Below are 22,946 nucleotides of genomic sequence, written 5' to 3'. Positions count from 1 at the left end.
AGGGCTTTAAAAATGAAAACCAGTAAACTGAGAGACCGGGGCAAGACCAGCATGTATGAACTAGTGTTACATCTGTTACAAGAGTCATCGACCGAAGGGTACACTTTCGAGACTTTGGTCTCTATAGTTTCGCAGACCGGGTGAGGCGGAGGTGCAGCGGACCTGCGCTTTGCCAACTGGGTGTGGCCAGGCAGATTTTGCAAGTTTGGCACACCGTGCACGCTGGCGCAGCTGCTCCTCTTTCCCACCTCCGCAGGGGCGCAGATGTGATTTTTGAACTGGGGGGGGGGGACCAAGCTGTCAGCAAATGATTCCAACTCAATTAGTTATTTTGTGTAAATACATACATACATATATATATATATATATATAGCCAGTATGGCCAATATGGGATGGTGCTAAATGCGCTAGATGAGATGGCTGCAAGTCATTCTGAGTCTATATATATATATATATATATATATATATATATATATATATCTTGTCTGTCTTTCAGTTTACCAGACTGCCCAAAGGTCATGTTTCCAGTCAAGTGCATTTTGCACAACACTGGAGGCTGAGCAAGCTTGTTGTGTAACCAAACTGACACAGTGTGCTCCACAATGTACGTATGGTACTAGTGGCTGTGCTCGCTGAATAAAGGCCTGTGCACTTGAGTGCTTTCCAGCCATATTTGAAGCCCCATCATATGCCTGACCTCTGAGGCCTGATATTGGCAAATTCAGCCTCAACAGAACGTCCAAAATTATCTTGGCAAGGTTTTCGCCTGTTGTAGAAGTTGTTTCATACAACCCTATGAAGTCTTCATGCACCAACAAATCAGCGTCAACATAACGTAGGCACAGCGCCTCCTGCTCAACACCAGAGATATCCCTTGTTCCATCCATAATAATGGAATATTGCAACTCATCAAATGTATCCGCTCATTTAGACAGTCCCAAGATGTGTGCACGCCTCTCTTTGCAGATAACCACCTCGTGAATGCCTGATCACCTTCAGCTTTGTATTTTAAAAGATGATCAAGGTTACCTTGATGATGTTCATGACCCCTAAAGGCCAGTCCCTGCCTCGGCAGAAACACCTCAGCTCCTATTATTTTCAGCAGGCTAGCTCTGTTTTCTGCGTGCTGTGTACTGACTGCACTGCTCAACTGTGTAGTAACAGGCCTGGTTTCATATGCAGCAGTTGCAACAGCCACTTTGTGACCCTCTGATTTCTCATGCATGGAAAATTTTTCAAATGCTTTTTTTCCAGTTTTGAAATCCAGTACTGACAAAAGCTGGGTCTATACTCTTGGCTTGTGCTGGTTTCCCTGTCTTAAAGTATTTAGAGCAGCGAAAACACATTAGACCCTCAGTACCCATACTAACATGTAGCCAGGGATCGAGGCCGGTTCCACGCAGGGGCAAGAGGGGGCAATGCCCCCTTAAACAAATGTCTAGCCCCGTCAAATCAAATCCACCAAAAAAGGCACAAAACTGAAAAGTTTTCTCATCTGTCTCCACTCCACTCCGAGCTGTGTGCCGACTGTGTGTGATCTACTGTCTGCAGTCAGCAGAGACACCCCCTCCCCACCCAGTAAACACCCAATCACTGTTTAGTATGCAAATGAGCCAAGCTGCATCAGTGTCAGGTTTCTCAGTCTCAGTGAGGCAGATTATGCAGCAGAACTTCCACCCACTCAGACTAACTGAGGACAAATGCCCTGTGTGTGCCAGACCCCTACATAAAGCCCCGCCCAGCCTCTAGTTCTGCACGCTGTTTTTTGATAATCACAGCTTTTTTTTTTTTTACAAAGCTTTTAGACTAACTGAGGACAAATGCCCTGTGTGTGCCAGACCCCTACATAAAGCCCCGCCCAGCCTCTAGTTCTGCACGCTGTTTTTTGATAATCACAGCTTTTTTTTTTTTTACAAAGCTTTTAGACTAACTGAGGACAAATGCCCTGTGTGTGCCAGACCCCTACATAAAGCCCCGCCCAGCCTCTAGTTCTGCACGCTGTTTTTTGATAATCACAGCTTTTTTTTTTTTTACAAAGCTTTTATTAACTTTTCACTCCTGCAGCTTTCAGAGTGGAGTGAAGAGAAATCTGTTAAATTGCTAACAAAAAAAACACAAAACAAAAAATGACAAAAAAACAAACAAAACAAATAAAACTTCTGCGTTAGCCTATATCTGTTGTGTTTGTTATTTCTGTTAGTTTGAGAAGTTTTTTTTTTATAAGACTAGCTTTGGTAAATACTGGCTATAGTGAGGTTATTGTAATTATTAGGTTCAAATTTATTTCATATGCCTAGATGCCTAATGGCCATCCAGTAAGATAAATGTTGTGTGCCTGGATGACGGATATTTTTATTTTATTTTTTCTTAATTTTTGTTTTATTTTTTGTTTATTTTATTTTTCAGTTTTCCTCCCTGAGGGGTTGCCACTTTATTGTAGTCAGGGGGTTTGCGTGCCTCAGTGACCCTAAGAGCTATACCAGCAGGAGCTTAGTCTTCAGGTGGGACACCCAAGTTGGACAGGTCTTAGGGTAGAGGGTTGGACACACAGCTAACAACAACCCAGTTCCATGTAGAAAACACTGTTATCAACAACAAAACAAGCGGTGAGCACATTTGAAACCACGGTGACACCCTCTATAGGGCACTCACACAGCGTCCCCACATCCTGCGAGTGAGTGAGCGACCTTTATTTGTCAGCTCTACCCATGGCAAAAATGTGCTGGAGCATGATGCCCCCTTCACATTTATGACTGCCCCCTCATATGTACCTGCCTAGAACCGGGCTTGCCAGAGATACTTCTCATACCATGCTTTTTGGAATGTCAGTGTCCGCTCTTTGAGCACTTGTTTTTGCAAAACTTTAGGGTCAGGTTGATTTGGCTTTGTATGTCATTATCATGTCACCGTCCTCTCCCTCTGTGTCACCTCTTGTCCCTCCTTGTTCTCTCCCTGCTTCTTCTGTCTGTATTCCTTCTGTCTCTCGACCTCCGTCCCTCCTACCTGCGCAAGTCGGAAAGAGGGAGGAGAGAAGGCATGGAGTGGGTTTTACACACATCACACCAATCAAATGAGCCCCTCTCCTCGCCCTTAAATGCGCCGCGCGAAGGTGTAATGAGAGTTTACTCAATTCGCCATGGCAGAAGAGAGCAGCAGCGTCAGACGGCCAAACTTCTCCCAAGAGGAAACTGATGTTTTGGTCCGGGAGGTCCAAGCTCGCAGTGTCCGAATATACAGAACTGTGAGCAGACCTCCACGGGCTGATGATGCAAAGGTAGCCTGGGAGGAGGTCACCACAATTGTGAATCAATGTTGCCCGGATACACTGAGAACCGTTGCCCAGTGCAAAAAATGGTTCAATGATGTTAGAAGAAGGGCCGAACAAAAGCTCTCTGAGCACAGGAGGCAGACGGGGGCAGCTCCCCAGCCCGTGCGCAGGCGTGAGTGACAGGCTGTTCCCGCTGGCCTCGATAGACACCAGCCTGCGTCGGCTGGTGGATGCAGCCGAGCACCTGCTGCCGCAGGGTTCGGCCACGGTCCCCCGCACCCAGGTGGTAAAATTACAGATTTTAAAAACTACTGAAAAAATTACAAATTACACAAAAAAACTACTCAATTACAGTAACGTAATTGCACCCACACCAATACTGTCCCTTTCTGCCACTAGTTCGGCCCCGCCCACAAAATACGCCATCACTGTTTACAAACACAAAATGAATGACTCCACTGACAGTGACTTGACCATTACCCTCCCTTTTAGTTGTTGTGTTTAAAAAGGTCCAGTGTGTAGGATTTAGTGGCATCTAGCTTTGAGGTTGCAGAACTGAAACCTCTCCCGTGTGTTATGTTGCAGAACTATGGTGGCTGAAGTGAAAAAGTTAAAACACAAATGGACCAACTTAAAGCCAGTGTTTGGTTTGTGCATTCTGGGCTACTGTAGAGAACCAGATTCCTATGTAGATATAAATGTCTCATTCTAAGGTAACAAAAACACAACGTTTCTTGTTTTCAGGTGATTATACACTCAGGGAAACATAGATATGAATATTATGTTCCATTTCTGCCTATAGATGCACCTGAATCCCACACACTGGACCTTTAATTTATGTGAGTGGGAAAAACTAAAGACAATTTTCCACAGCAAATGATGGTCTGTGCTAACTCCTCTTATATCTGTTGCAGGAAGAGAGAAACTGAGCTGTCCCAGCATGACGGGAAGAACGAGTCTCCTCTTCAGCCTCATCATAGCAGCGTATTTTTCTGGCATCGCTGCTCAGACAAGAGGTAGATATTTAAACTGAACATATGATGCTGTGTTTTTTAAATAAGTGGTTGAGGACAGTCTACGTTTGGTATTCATGTGGTTTATTTCTTAAGACGCCTGAAACAATAAGGAACAGTGACGGTTTCTGTTTCAAGTAAAAAGCGGATTTTACCATTTTAAAATCACTACAAGTTGTGACATCTTGATCTGTTAGTCTAAGATGTTGTATTTTGATGCATGCGACCTTTTTTCTCCCTTGTCCAGAGTGTGAAAATGCCACCGTGGCCGACATCGTCTTCCTAGTCGATGGCTCCTCCAGCATTGGCCTTACTAACTTTCAAGAGGTCCGGACTTTTCTCCGGAACATCGTAAGGGCCCTCGACATCGGCCGCGACAACATTCGGATAGGCTTGGCTCAGTACAATGAAGAACCTCACAAGGAGTTCCTGCTGAGGGATCACATGGACGAGAGGTCCCTGCTGGGTGCAGTGGAAAAAATTCCCTACCGACAAGGAAACACGAATACAGGAAAGGCCATGGAGTTCCTCCTGAAAGAGTACTTCACCAAACAGGCAGGAAGCCGAATTGATCAACGGGTGCCCCAGATCGCTGTGGTGCTCACAGATGGGGAGTCAGCTGATAAAGTGGAAGCACCCGCCCAGCAACTGAGGCAGCATGGAGTCATTGTGTTTGGCATTGGGGTGGGTAACGTCAACAAGACAGAGCTTGAGACCATTGCCAACTGGCCTCCAGAACGCTTCCTCCACACCATCGACAGCTACCAGGCTCTGCAAAGGCTGACGGACCGCCTGCTGCAAACTGTTTGTGACTCTGTGGAGTATGAATTGGAAGGTAAGTCAACGGATTGGAGGTAACATTATATAGAGAGCATCTGTGGCTGCTAATAAGGTTTTGATCTATGAAGTTGAGATACTGTGTTTATCTGAATCTTAATGAGGCACAGATAGTTCCCCCGTCTCTAACCCCTACGGTCTACTTTACAATTTGTTTACTACAACTAAACACCTTGCAAAACACCAGCACTCACCTTGACGCCATGACACTAAAACCTACAAATCAAGCCAGAAATCTTGGTGTAGTTCTGGACTCAGACCTAAATTTCAATAGTCACATTAAGACAATTACTAAATCAGCCTACTACCTCCTTAAAAACATAGCAAGAATAAAAGAATTTCTGTCTAAACCAGATACAGAAAAACTTGTTCATGCTTTCATTTTCAGCAGGCTGGACTATTGTAAGGGTGTCTTCACAGGCCTGAGTAAAAAATCAATCAGACAACTGCAGCTCGTCCAGAACGCTGCTGCCAGAGTCCTCACCAACACCAAGAGAGTGGAGCACATTACACCAGTGCTTAAGTCACTGCACTGGCTTCCTGTGTGTCAAAGGATAGACTTTAAAATCTTGTTACTTGTCTATAAAGCACTAAATGGTCTCGGGCCTAAATACATCTCTGATATACTTGTACGTTATGAAGCATCCAGACCCCTCAGATCATCTGGAACAGGTTTACTCAGAGTTCCCAGGATCAAAACCAAACAAGGTGAAGCAGCCTTTAGTTTCTATGCTCCCCACCTGTGGAACAAACTTCCAGAATATCTGAGGTCAGCTGAAACTGTCAGCTCATTTAAATCAGGGCTTAAAACATTACTATTTACTGCAGCTTACCAGTGAACTAGATATGTAACTCATTGTTAGGATAATCTGTAGCTATTGTTTTTATATTTGTCTGCTGTTGCTTTGGCTTTATGTTTGCTTTTTAAATGCATTTTCTGCACTGTTTTTCTTGCTTTTAGCTTTTGTTTTTATTGATCTATTGTTCCTTTAATGTTTTATCTTAACGTATTTCCCTTGTAAAGCACATTGAATTGCCTTGTGTATGAATGGTGCTATATAAATAAAATTGCCTTGCCTTGCCTTGCCTTACTGTTACAATCTGCAGTCCACTTTAAATAAAGTTCAAGTGATTACACCAATGCCCGGTAAGAGTTTGCACCTGTTTTAAAAACACAGGATGAAAATGTGTGTGAGCAGATGATGTTTAGGTGTCAGTTTGCTTCAAAAAGAAAAAGTTCCTACACAGTCTTGTACGAACCACAAAACAACTTAATTGTCAGAAAAATATTGGAATTGTACAATTCTTCAAACCATGACTACATTACATTTGTACGTTATTATTAAGCGTAAACGTCAAAACTTAGGAAAAGATTGTGTTTTGGCTTAAAATACCCAGTTTTGGGGTTATAGTCCCCACTGGAAAAGCAACAATGTCTCAGTAAAAAAACAAAAAAAATGGCAACAGGTTGCTAAAAATCAGCCACGTTTGGAAGCTAAAAAGAAGCTGGAAAAACTATGGGTTGCTAAAAAACCACCATTGTTTAGAAACCAAAAAGCTGCTGGAAAAACATCAACAGTTCACTGAAAAAAGTCCACGTTTGGGGATTTAAAAGAACGCAGGAACTACTGTACATAAACATGTCACTGAAAAACACCTACAGTATGTCAGAAACTGAAAAGCCGCTTGAAAAATATCAACAACATTAACATGTCGCTGAAAAGTGAGACTTTGAGAGCGTGTTGAATGCAAAGCCAGTCTTCGCTGATAAAAAGCAAAAATTTGCATGCGTCTCTGAGTTGAAACATCTGGCTCGGAAAAAACAGTCTGAAACTGTGGGTGCACACACACTTTAACAATCTAACAAGCTTTTTGTTTGAAGCATACTGACAACCTCGTGCTCAGACTGCTGAAAATTTTACATCTACCGCCCTGAAGTAATTTTACGGTCCTGAACTGCAGCATGTAATAATGTTTATGTTTTTGTCTTCTTTCAGCCTTGGCCGACAGGTACGCAGATATTTTCTTCCTGGTGGACAGTGGCACAACTCAAAGACAGTTCGCAACGTTCAGGGGTGACCTCAACAAATTGATCAATCAACTTAATGTCTCAGAGTCCACCTACCGTATTGGTTTGGCCCAGTACGGCGAATCTACCACAGTTGACTTCTTTCTCAATACCTACGAAACTAAACAGGAGATCCAAAATGCTGTCAAACGTTTTCGGCTGCGCCCACAACCCAACCGATCACGTAACCTGGGCAGTGCTCTGCAGTACGCCAAAACTCACTTTTTTACCAAAGAGGCAGGGGGCCGTGCAGACCAAGGCGCCCGACAGTACCTGGTTGTTGTGACTGGAAAAGACTCAGATGATCCTGTGTCTCGGGATGCTCAATTAATCAAATCAGAAGGAGTGACTCTTATTGGGATGAGTGCAGATGCAGACATGAGGGCATTAGACGTATTTGACTACACATTCCCGGATCTCAAAGTGCTTGTTCTGAAGGATATCATGACGACTGAGATAAAGGAAAGTACAACTGGAGGTAAGAAACATCGTCATTCCTTTGGGAACTCAACCACCTAATCAGCCACATTTCTTGATTTGTCATTTTTGGCTGGACTGCAGAGGCGAGGACAGCCCTATAAACACAGAAGTCTGTCTGTGACTGACTGGGTGATGACGTTAGTGCTGGTGTTTCCCCATTGATTGTTTTAAAATGAGTAAGTGCTGACCGAGCCGTGGATGCTGACAGTCCTGTCTTACTGTATTCCTTATTTTCTGTAACCAGTGTAGTATGATAGCATGGTGGAATTAGCAGGCTAGCTAGCTAACTAGCCAGCCGCTACATGAATAAAATTCAACAACTTAATGCTTCATCCACACACTCCTGTCACAGGGTAGGAAAGCACACTGCTATCATCAGATGAGTAACAACTTTGTTCTGCTCATTTTCTGTAACCATTGTTATATTAGCATAAAAGCATGCCCTTATTTAAATGTTACAGATTTTTTGTGTTACAATGTCAGAATGGATGCGCTTGTAGGATGTTTTACAAACTATTGTTGTCGTCGGAAACCTATCTTGATTCTGCCAAGTAGGAATCACTGGTGCCCACTCCTCAGTGAGAGAAGTAGCTATTGGCTGTTCTTAAAGTCGATAAAAGTCGCTAAATGACGTCATCACCTAATTTGCATAATTAGCCATAAGCATGTAATTGTAATTGACGCTGTAGGAGAGATGAATAACGTCATGAGAGATACAAACACTGAGTCAAAAACACCCTGAATATGTTTAGAAAAATGAACTTTCTTTCAGTGATTTATTTTAGACAAAGAAAATTTTACATTCACATCCTACCCTGACTGTAAGCCAGGTCAGGATCACCCAGCAGCGGCTTCACACATGTGCAATTCATTTGCAGTCTAGATGCGGAGGGTTAACATCTCCTGCTCTGACTGCAGCTGGGAGAGACTGGAGGATCCCAGGGAGGGATCTGCTGCTCACTGAGAATAGTGAAAACGATACGCTTTCATGTCAGAGTCTCAAAAAGTCTCCAATAACACTAAAAAAAGCCGCTAGATTTGTCGCTCGTTGCTTTTTTGAAATAGAGTTGCTAGAGGGGTCTGAAAAGTCACTAAATACAGCGACAAAGTCGCTAAGTTGGCAACACTGGTAGGAATTGTTCCTGGATCAAAATCCTGCATCGCGTTCCTGGACCAACATTGCAATCAAACAATCACAGCCCTCTGACATCATCAGTGTGCTGCTCCTGTGCTTCTTTGTACTTAATTGGAGCAAAGCTAGTTTTCCAAATTTGAAGATATTTAAATTGAACAAAAATCTTCTAAGCTACTGCAGGGTTAGCAAGTTAGCTTGTTCGCTATCAAAGAATAAGGATAATATAATTTTTCAGTTGCAATTTCCTGCAATTAATACATTTTCCCTCCTTTCTTTCCACTTTGATCCTGGATAGATTTGGTTAGGCTTATCCAGGACCATCATCATTATCATCATCATCATCATCATCATCATAATGCTAATTCTGGATAATCTGTTCATCGATATCAACATAGCGTTGATGGTCCTGCATCAACATCAGTGATTCTATGCAGGATCAACATGGCAATGATGGTCAAGATCAAGATCAACAAATTATCCAGGGTCAACATGACGATGGTCGTGGATCAATATGAGCAACTCTTTCCAGGATCAACATGTTGATGATAGTCCTGTATCAATAACAAGGGTCAAATATGGAAGTGATGTCCCTGGACTGACCTAAACAAATAATGCAGGATGAAGATGATGATGATGGTTTTGGATCAGCAAACATATTATCCAAGATCAACATGGCCGTGATGGTCCTGGATCAACACGAGCACTGTAATCCTTTAAAAAAAAAAAAGTCTGCATCATCATCTGACATTGTCCTTACTCCTCCTTACTACTCCTTAATGTTAATGAACAATATTCTAGTCTATCGGCAAGTTTATTTGTTAGCATAGCCACCCTAGTTAGCAAGCTAACTCACTAACCCTGCAGGAGCTTACAAGATTTTTGTTCAATGTTACTGAGGATTTTGTTTAAACGTACTAACTACACTTCGGAAAATGAGGTCAGCTCTGAAGGAGCACAAGCTAGTTTTTAAAATTGAAGTTAGTGCTATTAAACAAAATCCTCAGTAATACTGAACCAAAACCTTCTAATTTACTGCAGGGTTAGCGAATTAGCTTGCCAACTAGGTTGGCTATGCTAATGAGTTACCTTGCCGATAGACTAGAATATTAGCATGGTAGCTTGCTAAAAAGGTAGGCTATGCTAACAAGTAAGTTTATGAGGAAAAACTATCTTCATTAACAATAAGAGTAAGGATGATTCGATTCATTTTTCAGTTGCAAAGACCTTCAAAGGACACATTTCCCACCTTTTTAACAGCCTATTCAAAACTCTTTTTTTGCATGATTGCAGTGCACATGTTGATCCAGAACGATCACTGACATGTTGATCCTGGACAGAGTTCCCTATTTTGATCCACGACCATCATCATGTTGACCCTGGATAATTTGTTTATCTTGATCTTGATCATCATTGCCATGTTGATCCTGAAAAGAATTGTTGATGTTGATCCAGCACCATCACTGCTATGTTGATGTCAACATAACAGATTATCCAGAATCAGCATAGTGATGATGATGATGATGATGATGATGGTCCTGGATAAGCCTAACCAAATCTATCCAGGATCAAAGTGGAAAAAAGGAGGGAACATGTGTTCATTACAGGAAATTGCAACTGAAAAATTATATTATCCTTACTCTTTGTTAGTGAACAGCTTACTTGTTAGCATTGCCTACCTAGTTAACAAACTAACTCACTAACCCTGCAGTAGCTTACAAGGTTTTTGTTAAGTGTGAGGAAGGATTACTTGGAAAACTAGCTTAGCTCTGAAGAAGCACAGGGGAATTCTGAAAGAAGCACAGGAGCAGCACACTGATGATGTCAGAGAGACTGGATGATTGCAATGTTGGTCCAGGAGCGCGATGTGGGATGTTGATCCAGGAGCATGTCCTACTGGGCAAAAACACGCCATCTGTTGGGGGAACTTCCTCCACTAGTCACACGGGACGTCCATCCCTGACCGGAGCTGAAAAGGGAAAGCTTTGTTCAGTTGAGCAAAAAGGATGTGATGAGTTCAGCTCCAGAGAAAGCAGCTCTGTTCTACTGTGTGACTGCGTCTCAGTGTGCTGTTCTTCATTGTAACATGTATTGACATTCATTTCTGGGCTTGACCACAACAGCTTTTTCCTGTTTCAAATTAAAAGTCCTCCAGCATTTTATACACAGTCCAGTAGGTTTAGATCAAGTCTTGTGGCTGAATGCTGTTGGGTGAGAAATGTAGATTAAAAAAAAAACCACCTTTTAAATCATTTTATGCCTTTTTTGACCTGGGCACGTTTCTGATCGCAAATCCCTAAATTAAGCGTGTTGTGTAGGTCAGTGTACATAATTATTGTTAATATTCCTTTAATACATGTCATCTTCTGTATTTGAATGGTTAAATAGCAAATGGCTCAAGTCAACTAATTTCACTCCTTCCACAGATTGCAAAGGAGCCAATCTGGCAGACATTGTGTTCATCGTTGATGAGTCCGGAAGCATTGGAAACTCCAACTTCATGCTGATGCGCAAGTTCCTGGGGTCACTTGTGAGCAGCCTGGATGTTGATAAATCCAGAGTCAGAGTGGGCATCGTTACGTACAACAGGGTCTCAACACCGCAGGCCTTCCTTAACACGTTCAGTCACAAGGCCGAAGTCCTGCAATTCATCAAGCTCCTGCCTTACAGAGGAGGTGGTACGTATACTGGAGCTGCCCTAAACTTCACGCGGAGCAACGTCTTCATTACGGAAAAGGGCAGCAGAAAGGATAGAGGTATCAAGCAGGTGGCGGTGGTGATCACTGATGGTCAATCCGAGGATCCTGTGAGCGAAGCTGCAATCAGTCTCCGTCGAGCTGGTGTCACCGTTTACTGTGTAGGAGTTGAAAATGCCGTTGAGGAAGAACTGAAGAAGATGGCGTCTTATCCCCCGGACAGGCATGTTTTTCATGTGAAAAGTTTCACTGAGCTGAAGGTGCTGAAGCAGAGCCTGCAGAAAATCCTGTGTGAAAACATCATTGAAAGAGACATCGAAGTCATCACAAGTGAAGACAAAACAAAAAGAGGTTTGACAATTATTATGATTATCTTTTAAATTAATGTAGTCTTTGGTTACGTGAATATTGATAGCGTCCATAAATTCATTCAATGTTTAAAGACGATATTAAACCCATTCTGGCAAACTGGGACAAAGTATGTTTTACAAAAAAAACCAAAACAAAAAAAACAACAACCATAAAATCAGGATTCCCACAGTCATAGAATTCATGGAAAACTTATGAAATTAGAAAAATCTTTTTGAAAAGAAAAGTTTTGGAAATGTTTTGAAAATACCTTGTTTTGGCTATCATTTAAAAAATAAAATAAAATTAATAAAAATGAAGGTTTTGTCCCAGTTCTCAAGAATACCTGATTAGTATGTTGTGACATGAAAATAATACATTTGTTAAGAGTGGGTAATAGTAAAAATGAGAATCAGGGGTTGGTTGCAAAAAACACGAGATTTTCCTTAAAGTTATATTTAAGGTTTCCTCAAAATGAAATCAGATGCACAAAACACCTTTTAAATTTAAAAAAAAAACAACCACACACCCTGAGAAGAGGGTTCTGCGATCAAGAGAACCCAACAGATATGCTTTTGATTTTACACTTCAGATTTGACTGAATTAGTTTTGTTGCTTCTTCCTACTGTCGTTTTCTGTTTTCTGTTATTTTGGGATTAAATTTACTTTGTAGTTTGTGCTTTCTATGATTGTCTTATTTTCATATTTCTGCCATCTAACTACGAGCCAGCTCTATGAGACAATAACAGGCGTCATGAGCCTGAGTCCAAGCAAACAAACAATCTCCATGGAAACTTTTTTCGCTGTAAAATCTCTGTCAAAGCAATATGAGTAATAATGAGTTAACTTTTTTCCTTAACTGAGGAAACCTTTTAAGGGTTTCTGTGCAACTGTGTAAGTCCCTCAGCTAAGGAGATATTAAACCTTAAGTGCCACACTTGTGTTGTTTTGTGCAATCAATCCCAGGTGTGTGGACCACTAAGTAATTTTGACTAAACTTAAAAAAAACCTAACAAAGTATTTGTTCCCAGAATGAATAATGAAAGCCAGAAATCTCTGGTCAGTTTCCAGGTTGTAGTTGATCATTAATCAACGGCCTGTCCACCCCAGCCATGTGTTTGTTTGAGCTCTGGGGATCTAAATTTGTACTTGTTGCCTCTTGAATAGCTGTTCTTTATGTTCAGCCTTTACTCAAACCTTTCCCAGTGTTTAAGTGTTTATTTTTTACTTTCCTCTCTTTGACTATGTGAAAGAAACTAACTCTTGTAGTTGCTTTTCTTCTGCAGCATGTATACAAAAGGATGAGGCAGACATCTACTTCCTAATGGACGACTCAGGAAGCATTGGGAACCAAGACTTCCAAGAAATGAAGGACTTCATCATCAAGTTTATTAAAACCTTCCATATTGGGCCAGATAATGTCCGTGTGGGGCTTGTTAAATATTCTGATGATCCACATATGCAAATTGATATGGCAGAATATTCAGATGTCCAGTCACTGGAGGAAGCCGTTGAGGGTATTAGTCACGATGGAGGTGGGACAGAGACAGGAAAAGCCCTATCATCCATGGCCCAGCGCTTTAAGAGATCAGCTCGGGATCACAAAGTCCCAGAGTACCTGATTGTCATCACAGATGGGGAATCCACTGATGATGTCAGTGCTCCTGCAGCAGAACTGAGAGCGCAGGGTATCATCATCTATGCCATCGGCGTGAAAGACTCAAAAGAAGATGAGCTGAAACAGATTGCCAGCGACCCCAAGAAGGCTATCTTTGTCAACAATTTTGATGCCTTGAAATCCATCAACAAGGACATCATCATAGACATCTGCTCTGAAGATGGTAAGGAAAAGTTGCTGGACTTTAGAATGCGTATTTATAGCAAATGGAGAGCTGAAGTGAAACCAGGGGCCGTATTCACAAAGCTTCCTCGCGCTAATAGTTGCTCCTAGTGACGAAATTCTCAGAAAGTTAAGTTAGTTCTAAAGTTAAGATTAGGTCCTTGTAAAGATAAAAGTTATTCACAAAGCATCTTAGACCTCAAAAGAGCTCCTAAGGTGAAAAACTGTTAGGAGCAGGGGGGAGGACTTTAAGAGACTTAAGAGTTTCCTAAGCAGAGGAGAAAATGGTCTCTAAACACTGAATGAGTGAGTAAATGAAATGCTACAGATGAGATTGTGCAGGGAGAATGTTTGTGGTCGATCTCATTTGGGATATGCACACATTTCCCACCTAACAAAATGACGCTATAACGCCAGAAATAAAATCATCACAGTAATAAGATATTTGAAAAACTGGATAAATTCAACAGAGCAGCAGTGATGACTTGAGTCTGTCTCAACCTTCCATCAGCAGTGATCACACTAAACTTTCACAGTCAGTAGTTCATTTTATTTTCACTGGGTGTCCACACCTTGCAGGCCCACAAAAGAGCTTGTCTGTGACAACCAATCACATCTGTTAAAAGACAGCATCACACCTAGCAACAGGGTCAACCACACCTCCTCACTAAGATAAAAGCTGCTGTCTCTTCCTCGCTCAGAGTTGCTCTGAGAACTTTCCTAAATCACTCCTAAGCCAGGACTCCTTGCTAAGTTAGGAGCTCTGTGAGAGTACTCTCAGAATGTTTGTGAATTCGGCCCCTGATCACTAGAGTCAGCAGTATGTTGTGTTGTTCACTTTATGTCTGGACAATGATGATGAAAGATGCTGCTAATATTATTTGTTTAATATTTCTGTTTTTGTGGTTTTTAATGAACACCATTTCCCATAAGCCGGAGACCACTGCAGGTTTAACGTAATCATCTTTAAGGCCCATTGTTTAGGATTTAGCGGAATTCAGGGAAGGAGACACATGCAGCCATTTTTGATTTGATATTTTGGTGGTTTGAGGCACAGAAGCATTGTTGTTGTTGGATGTGAGAGCTCAGGCCTCCATGCAAAACTATGAGTTCCCAAAGGGAAATTATACTGTGGCATGAGAACAGTGAAGGCTAAAGCACACTGGCGGCGAATGCCACGTAAAAAAAGACGCCCCTATTATTTTCAATGTACAACCCCACATATGCTTTAGGTAGACGTGTGTCAGTGATCCTGGGGGCAGCAGGCCAAGTAAAGTACTCCACACGTCCCTCTCTCCAGCAACCTGGGACCCCCAGCAACCCCGAGGTGTTCCCATGCCAGCTGAGATATGTAATCCCTCCAGTGTGTTCTGGGTCTGCCCCGGGGCCTCCCACCAGTGGTACGTGCCTGGAACACCTCTAATGGGAGGCGCCCGGGAGGATCCTGATCAGATCCACCTCAACTGATCCCTTTCAATGTGAAGGAGCAGCGGCTCTACTCCAAGCTCCTCCCCTTATCTCTAAGGCTGAACCCAGACACCCTTCTGAGGTCATTTTAGCCCACTTGTATCCACGACCTCATTCTTTCGGTCACTACCCAGAGCTCATGACCATAGGTGAGGGTTGGGACGAATATGGACCAGTAAATCGATAGTTTAGCCTTCTGGCTCAGCTCCCTCTTCACTATGATGGTCCAGCGCAGCGCCTGCATCGCTGCAGATACTGCACCAAACAGCTGAATCATTTCATGCTCCATTCTACCCTCACTCATGATCCTCGGAGATAACTGAACTCCTTAGCTTGAGGCATTGAGGCAGAAACATATTTCTCATTTTTTATGTTTGGGGTCCAGTGTTCAACCCTCGCATGACTTTTGTTTGGGCAATAATTTTCTCAAATTCTTCCTCCTGCTCAGTCTTTGTGTTTGCACACGGCCCTGCAGTCTCATGCCCTTCTATGGGGAGTTACCATGCTTTACCTTTTGCTTTGAGCTATGCTGATTAGGATCAACTGACACGTGCTGTCAACTTACAAGGACAAGGGGATTCATCATAATAAAAATACAGGTGCAAACAAAAGATATTGGTGAATGAGGTCCTATTTGTTTTCATTACCTTAGGATGAGACGTACATATCTACATGGGGAGTGGGTCCTTGTCTAGGCCAGGTTGCACCGCCATGTTTCTGCAGTAGCCCATATTGGACAAACCAAACACTGGCTCCAGATAAGACCATTCATGTTTTCACGTTGGCAAATGTAGTTAGCAGCCCCTCTGTTACTAGCAGTGTCGGAAAAACTCCAGTTTCTTTTTTATCTGAAACTGCTACAAGAAAAGCAGGGGAAAAGGGAACACCACAATAACCTCTTTGTGTTCTGTGTCCACAGCTTGCAAGGAGGTACAAGGCGACATCTTCTTCTTAACTGACAGCTCTGAGAGCATTTCTGAAGAAGGCTTCAAGGCAATGAAAGAGTTCATGAAATCTGTCATCAGCAAGACCGACATCGGGCAGAGCAAGGTGCATGTTGGTGTCATGCAGTTCAGCACCAATTACAATCTGGAGTTTCGCCTTGACCAACACTACAACGCAGATGACATTGCGAGTGCCATTGATGGTATGCAGCAGATGAATGAAGGCACACTCACAGGGAAGGCCATCACTGAGGTGTCACAGTACTTTGATAAAAACAGAGGAGGGCGTCCTGAACTGACTCAGAGGTTGATAGTGATAACAGACGGTGAAGCCAAAGATAAGGTTGCCGGCCCCGCTGAGGCTTTGAGGAATAAGGGAGTGGTGATCTACACCATTGGTGTGATGAGCGCCAACATGACCCAGCTGCTGGAGATCAGCGGTTCATCGGAGAGGGTGTATTCTGAGAAGGACTTTGATGGGCTTAAGGACTTGGAGAGCAAGGTGGCCTTGAAGATCTGTGAGAAAGGTAAGAGCAGTATTAGACTATACCAAAAAATATTTTGAATTACCCAGAGCGTGAGTTTGTAAAAGCACTGAGCCATTAGTTTAAGGTTAATTTTTGTAAACATTTATTTGCATATGAATGTGGAGTCTGTAGGCAACAGGAGTCCTATGCTGTTTGTAGTCCTATTGTAGTAGTCCAGTAGTATTGACCAATCGTGTTTGAGTGGCAGCTGAACACTCCTTCAAGACAGAATGCATTGGCTGAATTGCAATCTCAGAACCATCTGACTATTGGTCAAACTACGATTTAGCTTTATAACATAGACTGTATAAAATATTTGACTTGATGTCACCCATTGTTTGGTGGACTCCTCTTCTGAAGCCTTGAGTTAGACATTTTGGCTGTTGCCATCTTGGTTTTTTGGAGCCTGAAGTGACCCTATTTGGATAAGAGGCTGAAGCTGTGGCGGCGATGCCTTGCAGTCTGTCACTCAAAGTGGGCTTAAAATATGCATCATTTTAAGCCTTATCAAAATGTAAACAAGTGACTTCTAAAAAGAGACTGAGCCCCCCAACAGTTTTCATGGATGTTGAAATTAACTACAGAAACTAAAACCATGTTTTGTACCAGGCAGTAAACACGTTTATTTCTGCTGTAAAGTTGGGCATTTTCACATGGGGGTCTACGGGGATTGACTCACTTTTGGAACCAGCCTCAAGTGGTCATTAGAGGAGCTGCAGTTTTTGGCACTTGGCGTCTTTTTCAGCCTCAGAGGTTGCCACTTGCTCCGTATAAGCTTTCTTTAAGGAATTTGGATTTATATGCAGATATCTGTTAATAGAGATTAGCCAAAATGACCGGAACATGGAAGAGGAAGTCTTGTCCCATATATCCAGACTATCTATAGTGGATCTCCAGAGGCTTTATTATTGTCAGATGATAGCTGATGGGTTAAGTCTGCTCTAAATGAGTCTGCAGTTCAAATAAGCATGCAAATGTTTTATAGTTTGTTCAACAACATATGCATGCTTGACACCCATTTATATTTCACCAAAAGTGCTGTCTGAGAGTTGTATGATTTACACTGACTTTTATTTTGTCTTTTTTTCTTCAACCAGAATGTGTGATAGAAAAAGCTGATGTCATTTTCCTGGTGGACAGCTCCAAAAGCATAGATTCAACACAGTATCAAAGCATGCGCAGGTTTATGGAGAAAATAGTGAACCAAACCACGGTTGCCAGGAACCTGACTCAGTTTGGGCTTATTTCCTACTCTGATAACCCCATGTTACATTTTGCTCTGAATACCTATGACTCAAAACGAAAAGTCCTTGATGCAATACCAAAGGTAAAGCCACCACAAGGAGACACCTACACAGGGAAGGCCATGGAATTCTCATTAAAATACTTTGGCGCTGAATATGGTGGCCGGAAAGGCGTGCCACAGATTCTCATGGTGATCACAGACGGGGAAGCCACCAACCCTTACAACTTAAAGGGGCCATCTGATAAACTACGACAGAACGGGGTCATTGTCCTCAGTATTGGAGTGAAAGACGCAAAAAGGGATGAACTGCTGACGATGGCTGGTGGCGATGAGTCCAAAGTCTTCCAAGTGGAAGATTTTGCAGCTCTGGAAGCTCAGTACAAGAAAATAACTTCTATCCTCTGCAATAACACTAAGCCAGGTAAGAGTGTGTCATGGCATATTGGTGGAGCTGACATGCACAGTACCCCATTGACTTATGTTGTTGTCCACACTGGTTTTATATTTGTGAAACTTTCCTCAAGCCAAGAAAAGTGATTTAAAAATCTGTGACATCATCATAATGTAAGGTCTATGAGCCAAGAGGGAACTCGCAGGTGGGCCAGTGGGGGGAAATGCTACTGCACATTTGAATGAGCCATGTATTGCAAAAGGAAACCCAGATGCAGCAGGCAAGAAATTCTGTTGGAATGCATAGGCACCTGTTGGCGTACAGTATCTAGTTATATTAAAATCTATGCTCATAGGGTACAAAATTAATTTTGCAAAGTCTGAGACCATGTCACTGGGGTCTCTATCAGTGATGCGCGGGCCGACCCGTAACCCGTGGGTCTCGCGGTTTTGGGTGGGGTCAAGAAATGTTCACTTTATTGGCGGGGCAGGTGGGGCGGGTCATTAAAGATTAAATATGTCGGATATAGCCTACTTGTTAACAACACTGTTGTAGGTTCGGTAAATGCATGTTACGTAACATAACCTGCGACCTGACGTCACAAAAGCGCCAAGCAGTGGCCACAACAAACCAGAATCAATGAAGCGGTGGTGATTGAAGAAGAAGTAATGGAAAGATTACGGTCAGGAGAGTACAGAGTTAAAAGAAAAGACGGCCAAGCTGCTAAACCTCATGTTTGGGACAATTTCTGTGAGGTAGTTAGTGTAGCAGAGGACAGCAGCACCGGCTACATGAAGCGCAATTCCTGTGATAAGCTATACAAGCATGAGAGCCACAAGGCGGGTGCGTTAATTGCGGCGGGGGCGGGGTGGGGCGGGTTGTGAAAATAGATGCAGTTGTGCAGGCGGGATGGAGTGGGTAAAATGCATGTCTGCACTTTGTTATATTGTCACAGCTCACTGTCAGTGAATATCATACAGTAAATACTGGACCACAAGAAGGTTGCAAGCCTGCAAGAGTTGAGTTATTTAAAGCTTTGAATGGGTTCTTAAGTTGTGTGTTACAGCAACTGTTATGGGTTTGTGTGACCTGTGGGGGTTGGGCCCAAAGTGTTATCTTTTCATGGGGCCCAACATTCCCGGCAGTGGCCCTCTACAGTGATAATTTCATGGCACACTTGTTCATTAGAAATGTGGACAAACGCCTTTCTTTTGCTTTGCTTTGACAGATTGCAAGGTTGCTGACCTGGTCTTCCTACTTGATCGGTCTAGCAGCCTCAACCCAGATGAACACAAAATCATGAAAACCTTCACGGAAGACCTAGTGAACAAATTTAATGTCAGTAAAGAAGCTGTGCATGTTGGACTCGCACAGTTCAGCACATTGCCGCATCATGAGTTTTACCTCATGGACTTCCTCCAGAAGAAGCCTTTGTCTGAAAAGATCAAACAATTAGAATACACCGGTGGAAACACCTACCTTGCAGAGGGCCTGAGGCACATTAGTAAATACTTTGACGTGCGGTTTGGCAGTCGTGATGAGGTCCCCAAGAACCTGGTGGTGATCACAGATGGCGATGCTCATGATTTGGATGAAGTGGAGGATGTGGCCGAAAATCTAAAGAACAAGAATATTGAGATGTTTGCCATCGGTGTTGGAGACGTCCACCCCCTGCCACTCCTGCAGATCACTGGTGACCCAGAGAGACTGTTTACTGTGCGGAACTTCAATGGCTTAACACATATCAAGCAAAAGGTGATCGATGTCATGTGTGATCAACCTCCTACTCCCCCTACTCCTCCTCCTCCCCCTGTTACCTTCACTCCCCCTCCGATCTATACGACCACCCCAATCCCAACTAAACCCCAAATAATAGATTGCACCATTGATATTGCCATGGGATTTGATATTTCTCAAAGAACTGGAGCTCCGGGTGAGATGCTGATCAGCGGCCACGCCAAGCTCCAGACCTTCCTGCCAAAGATTGCCTATTATGTTTCTTCAGTACAAGACCTGTGCTGTGCTCGCCAGAAAACTATCAAGACCAACATCGCCTTCCAAGTGGTAGATGTTGATGGATCTTCCTTGTATGACACAAACTTCGAAGAATACAATGAGGAAGTGGTGAATAAAGTCATGGGCTTGCGAATATCTCAACCCACATATTTCAACAGTGCCCTGCTGAATGTCTTCAAGAAGAAGTTCAGGCTCAGATCCCAGGCTCGTGTGAAGGTGAGAGTGACACAGCTTGCATCCCCTGAAAATCTTAAATTGTGTTTGCATTTATTCAACATGAAATTATTTTAGGGTGGCAAATGCCTCATTCTGTAGCCACAGTGTATGTTCCACATGCTAACATGCTAATGTTTAGCAGTGTATCATTTTTACCATGTTCACAATCATGTTGTTAAGCATTAGCATGTCAAAATATGCTAATAAGCAGTAAACACAAAGTACAGCTAAGGCTGATGGTGATGTCATTAGTTCAGGATTTGGACCTGGAAAACTGGAAATGAGTTAGCATTTTAGCACTCGTGGTTACCTGGACTCAAAGTCAATAAGTTTTTTAAAAGGGTTTTTGGTGAGATGCCTGAAGTAAGGTTTGTGGTTAACTCAAGCTTAAGAGACTTTCAACTTTTGTTCCGCAACATAAAATACATCTGTAGGCTGAAGCCTTTACATGTCGCAAAACAGATAGTTGCTAATAAGTGGCTAAATGAGCCACAGAACATCATCATGTCAACATGGCTTTACAGTCTCATTGCGGTGGCAAAGTTGTAGTCATGTTACCATGGTGTAGTTTGTTTATAGCATAACGTTAGCTTTTTACTTCAGGTAGTTGCATTTACACTTCAAAAATCCTAAAAGTAAGTATCATAAACGTTTGCAATTTAAAGGCACAGACATACTAAACTGCCATCAAAGAACTAGCGGCAACAACGGCCGATTGTTGCATTGTCTCATGTCACCTGTGTCTCAGCCTAAAGGTTGCACCTGAACACACCACAGACTACTAGTCTAGCAGGAGAAACAGGTCCCCATGTACCAGCATGACATTTTTTTTCTAACCTGTTTTTAAAGACCCTAATGGTGTCTAGTTAAGAACGTTTCTTGTTGCCAAGGTCGACTCATGACCCATGGGGTTTGTTTGGCGGCCATCTTGAATTGCTTTCCATGCTAATGGACTGTCAGAATGAGGTGATTCCTACCAGGTACTCTTAACATGATCTGTTAACGTCTAACTTCATCTATCAGGTGCTGGTGATCTTCTCAGATGGACTCGATGAAGACACGATGAAACTGGAGTCTGTATCAGAGGAGCTGCGGAAGTCTGGTAAAAACCAGGAGCTGTTTTCACTCTTCTGATAAGTAGAAATAAAGATGAATCAGTTCTCCTCTGAGATTATTTCTTTCAATTGAGTCATTGCAAAACTCTGCAAAACACTTTTTCCCTCTGCTTCCATTTTTCCATTCTGTCTTCTCTGTCATTTTCCCTTTGCTGTTCTGTAGTTGCTTCTCTTCTCTTCATTTCTCTTCAGCTCCTCTTTCTTTTATATTCCTTCTTTATCCTGACTTTCTTTTCCATCTTTCTGCATGTTACTCAAGTCATTATTGCGTCATTTACTTAAACCCATCAAAATATTAATAGATGAAGGAGGACATGTTCCCATATGAGTCTTTGATATTGTGGGTAACTCCTCTAAGACAGTAAACCTACAATCTGTTGATTTGTTTGTTGTCTGCAGGGGTCAGTGCTTTGCTGACTGTGGCTCTAGAGGGTGTGCGTGACCCCGCCCAGCTGCAGATGGTGGAGTTTGGCCGAGGATTCGGCTACAACCTTCCTCTCAGCATCGGTATGCCAAGCGTCGGCAGCACCATCCTCAATCAGATCGTAAGTCTGTCATGTCATTCCCAGCCACAGTCTGCTTCAAGGAACTAGTTCGTATGATGTGTTGTCTGACCACACAGGAAACCAAAATGTTTCTACCTGTTCTGAATTAAGGTTGTTATAGTTAACTAAAACTAAACTAAAACTAGGTGTGGATTAATAATTTCACTTAACTGAAACAAAAAAATATAGCCAAAGGCAGTGATTCATGGGTTCAAGCCAGCACGGGCAGCACAGACCTTTGACAGTTTACGAACCTACATTAAAAATTACCAACAGGTTTTATGATGATCAGATGAACGCTCATTTATTTAGGTCCAAATCTCTGCTTGGCCATATGCTTTGTTGGCAACGCTGTCACTTCCTATTGGTCAGCTGCAGAAAGATTTTTGGGGACATGCTTCAGTTAGAGTTAGTGTTCAAATATCCACCAAGTTTGGTGATGTCTGTACAAACAGTCTGATTTATCTTTGGCCAAATATTTGCAAAAGGCCAGTGCAGTTGTTTGGAACTGGTGGCGCCCCCTATTGAGCAATTTCAAAATAAATATTAATAAATATTTTTTTCATAGTCTGATTTGTGTTATGCCACGCCCATTTTTGACAGTGTGCCCGGGTGGTCGATGTGTATGACACCTTCAGGAAACAATGCTAGTACCTATGTAGACACTTCCTACAAGTTTTGTGGCATTGGCCCTAACGTTATGGAGTTAGGTCTATTTATGTGCTGAGCCACGCACTTTGTAAAGGTCATTATCATCAAAACCTGATGAACTTCCAACAAGCTTTTAATGACTTGTG

At 42.6% G+C, this 22,946-nt stretch overlaps 2 protein-coding genes across 3 annotated transcripts in view; both read left to right on the top strand.

The window, feature by feature from the left end:
* The window catches only part of LOC125893893 (DENN domain-containing protein 4B-like), a 224,515-nt gene that overhangs the window by 112,249 nt on the left and 89,320 nt on the right, over nt 1-22,946 (top strand). The gene's annotated exons all lie outside the window — the stretch shown is intronic.
* The window catches only part of LOC125893922 (collagen alpha-6(VI) chain-like), a 64,774-nt gene that overhangs the window by 1,744 nt on the left and 40,084 nt on the right, over nt 1-22,946 (top strand). The window contains exons 2-11 of the mRNA XM_049584910.1: nt 4,183-4,284; nt 4,529-5,116; nt 7,116-7,664; nt 11,225-11,845; nt 13,129-13,683; nt 16,069-16,620; nt 17,718-18,287; nt 19,486-20,489; nt 21,513-21,591; nt 22,004-22,149. Of these exons, the coding sequence (XP_049440867.1) occupies nt 4,209-4,284; nt 4,529-5,116; nt 7,116-7,664; nt 11,225-11,845; nt 13,129-13,683; nt 16,069-16,620; nt 17,718-18,287; nt 19,486-20,489; nt 21,513-21,591; nt 22,004-22,149 (4,740 nt within the window). The 5' untranslated portion in view covers nt 4,183-4,208. The remainder of the gene's footprint in view (nt 1-4,182; nt 4,285-4,528; nt 5,117-7,115; nt 7,665-11,224; nt 11,846-13,128; nt 13,684-16,068; nt 16,621-17,717; nt 18,288-19,485; nt 20,490-21,512; nt 21,592-22,003; nt 22,150-22,946) is intronic.

This window comes from Epinephelus fuscoguttatus, linkage group LG8 (genome assembly GCF_011397635.1).
Source record: "Epinephelus fuscoguttatus linkage group LG8, E.fuscoguttatus.final_Chr_v1".
In the NCBI taxonomy this organism is placed as follows: Eukaryota; Metazoa; Chordata; class Actinopteri; order Perciformes; family Serranidae; genus Epinephelus; species Epinephelus fuscoguttatus.
This window is presented reverse-complemented; position numbering and strand designations above follow the sequence as displayed.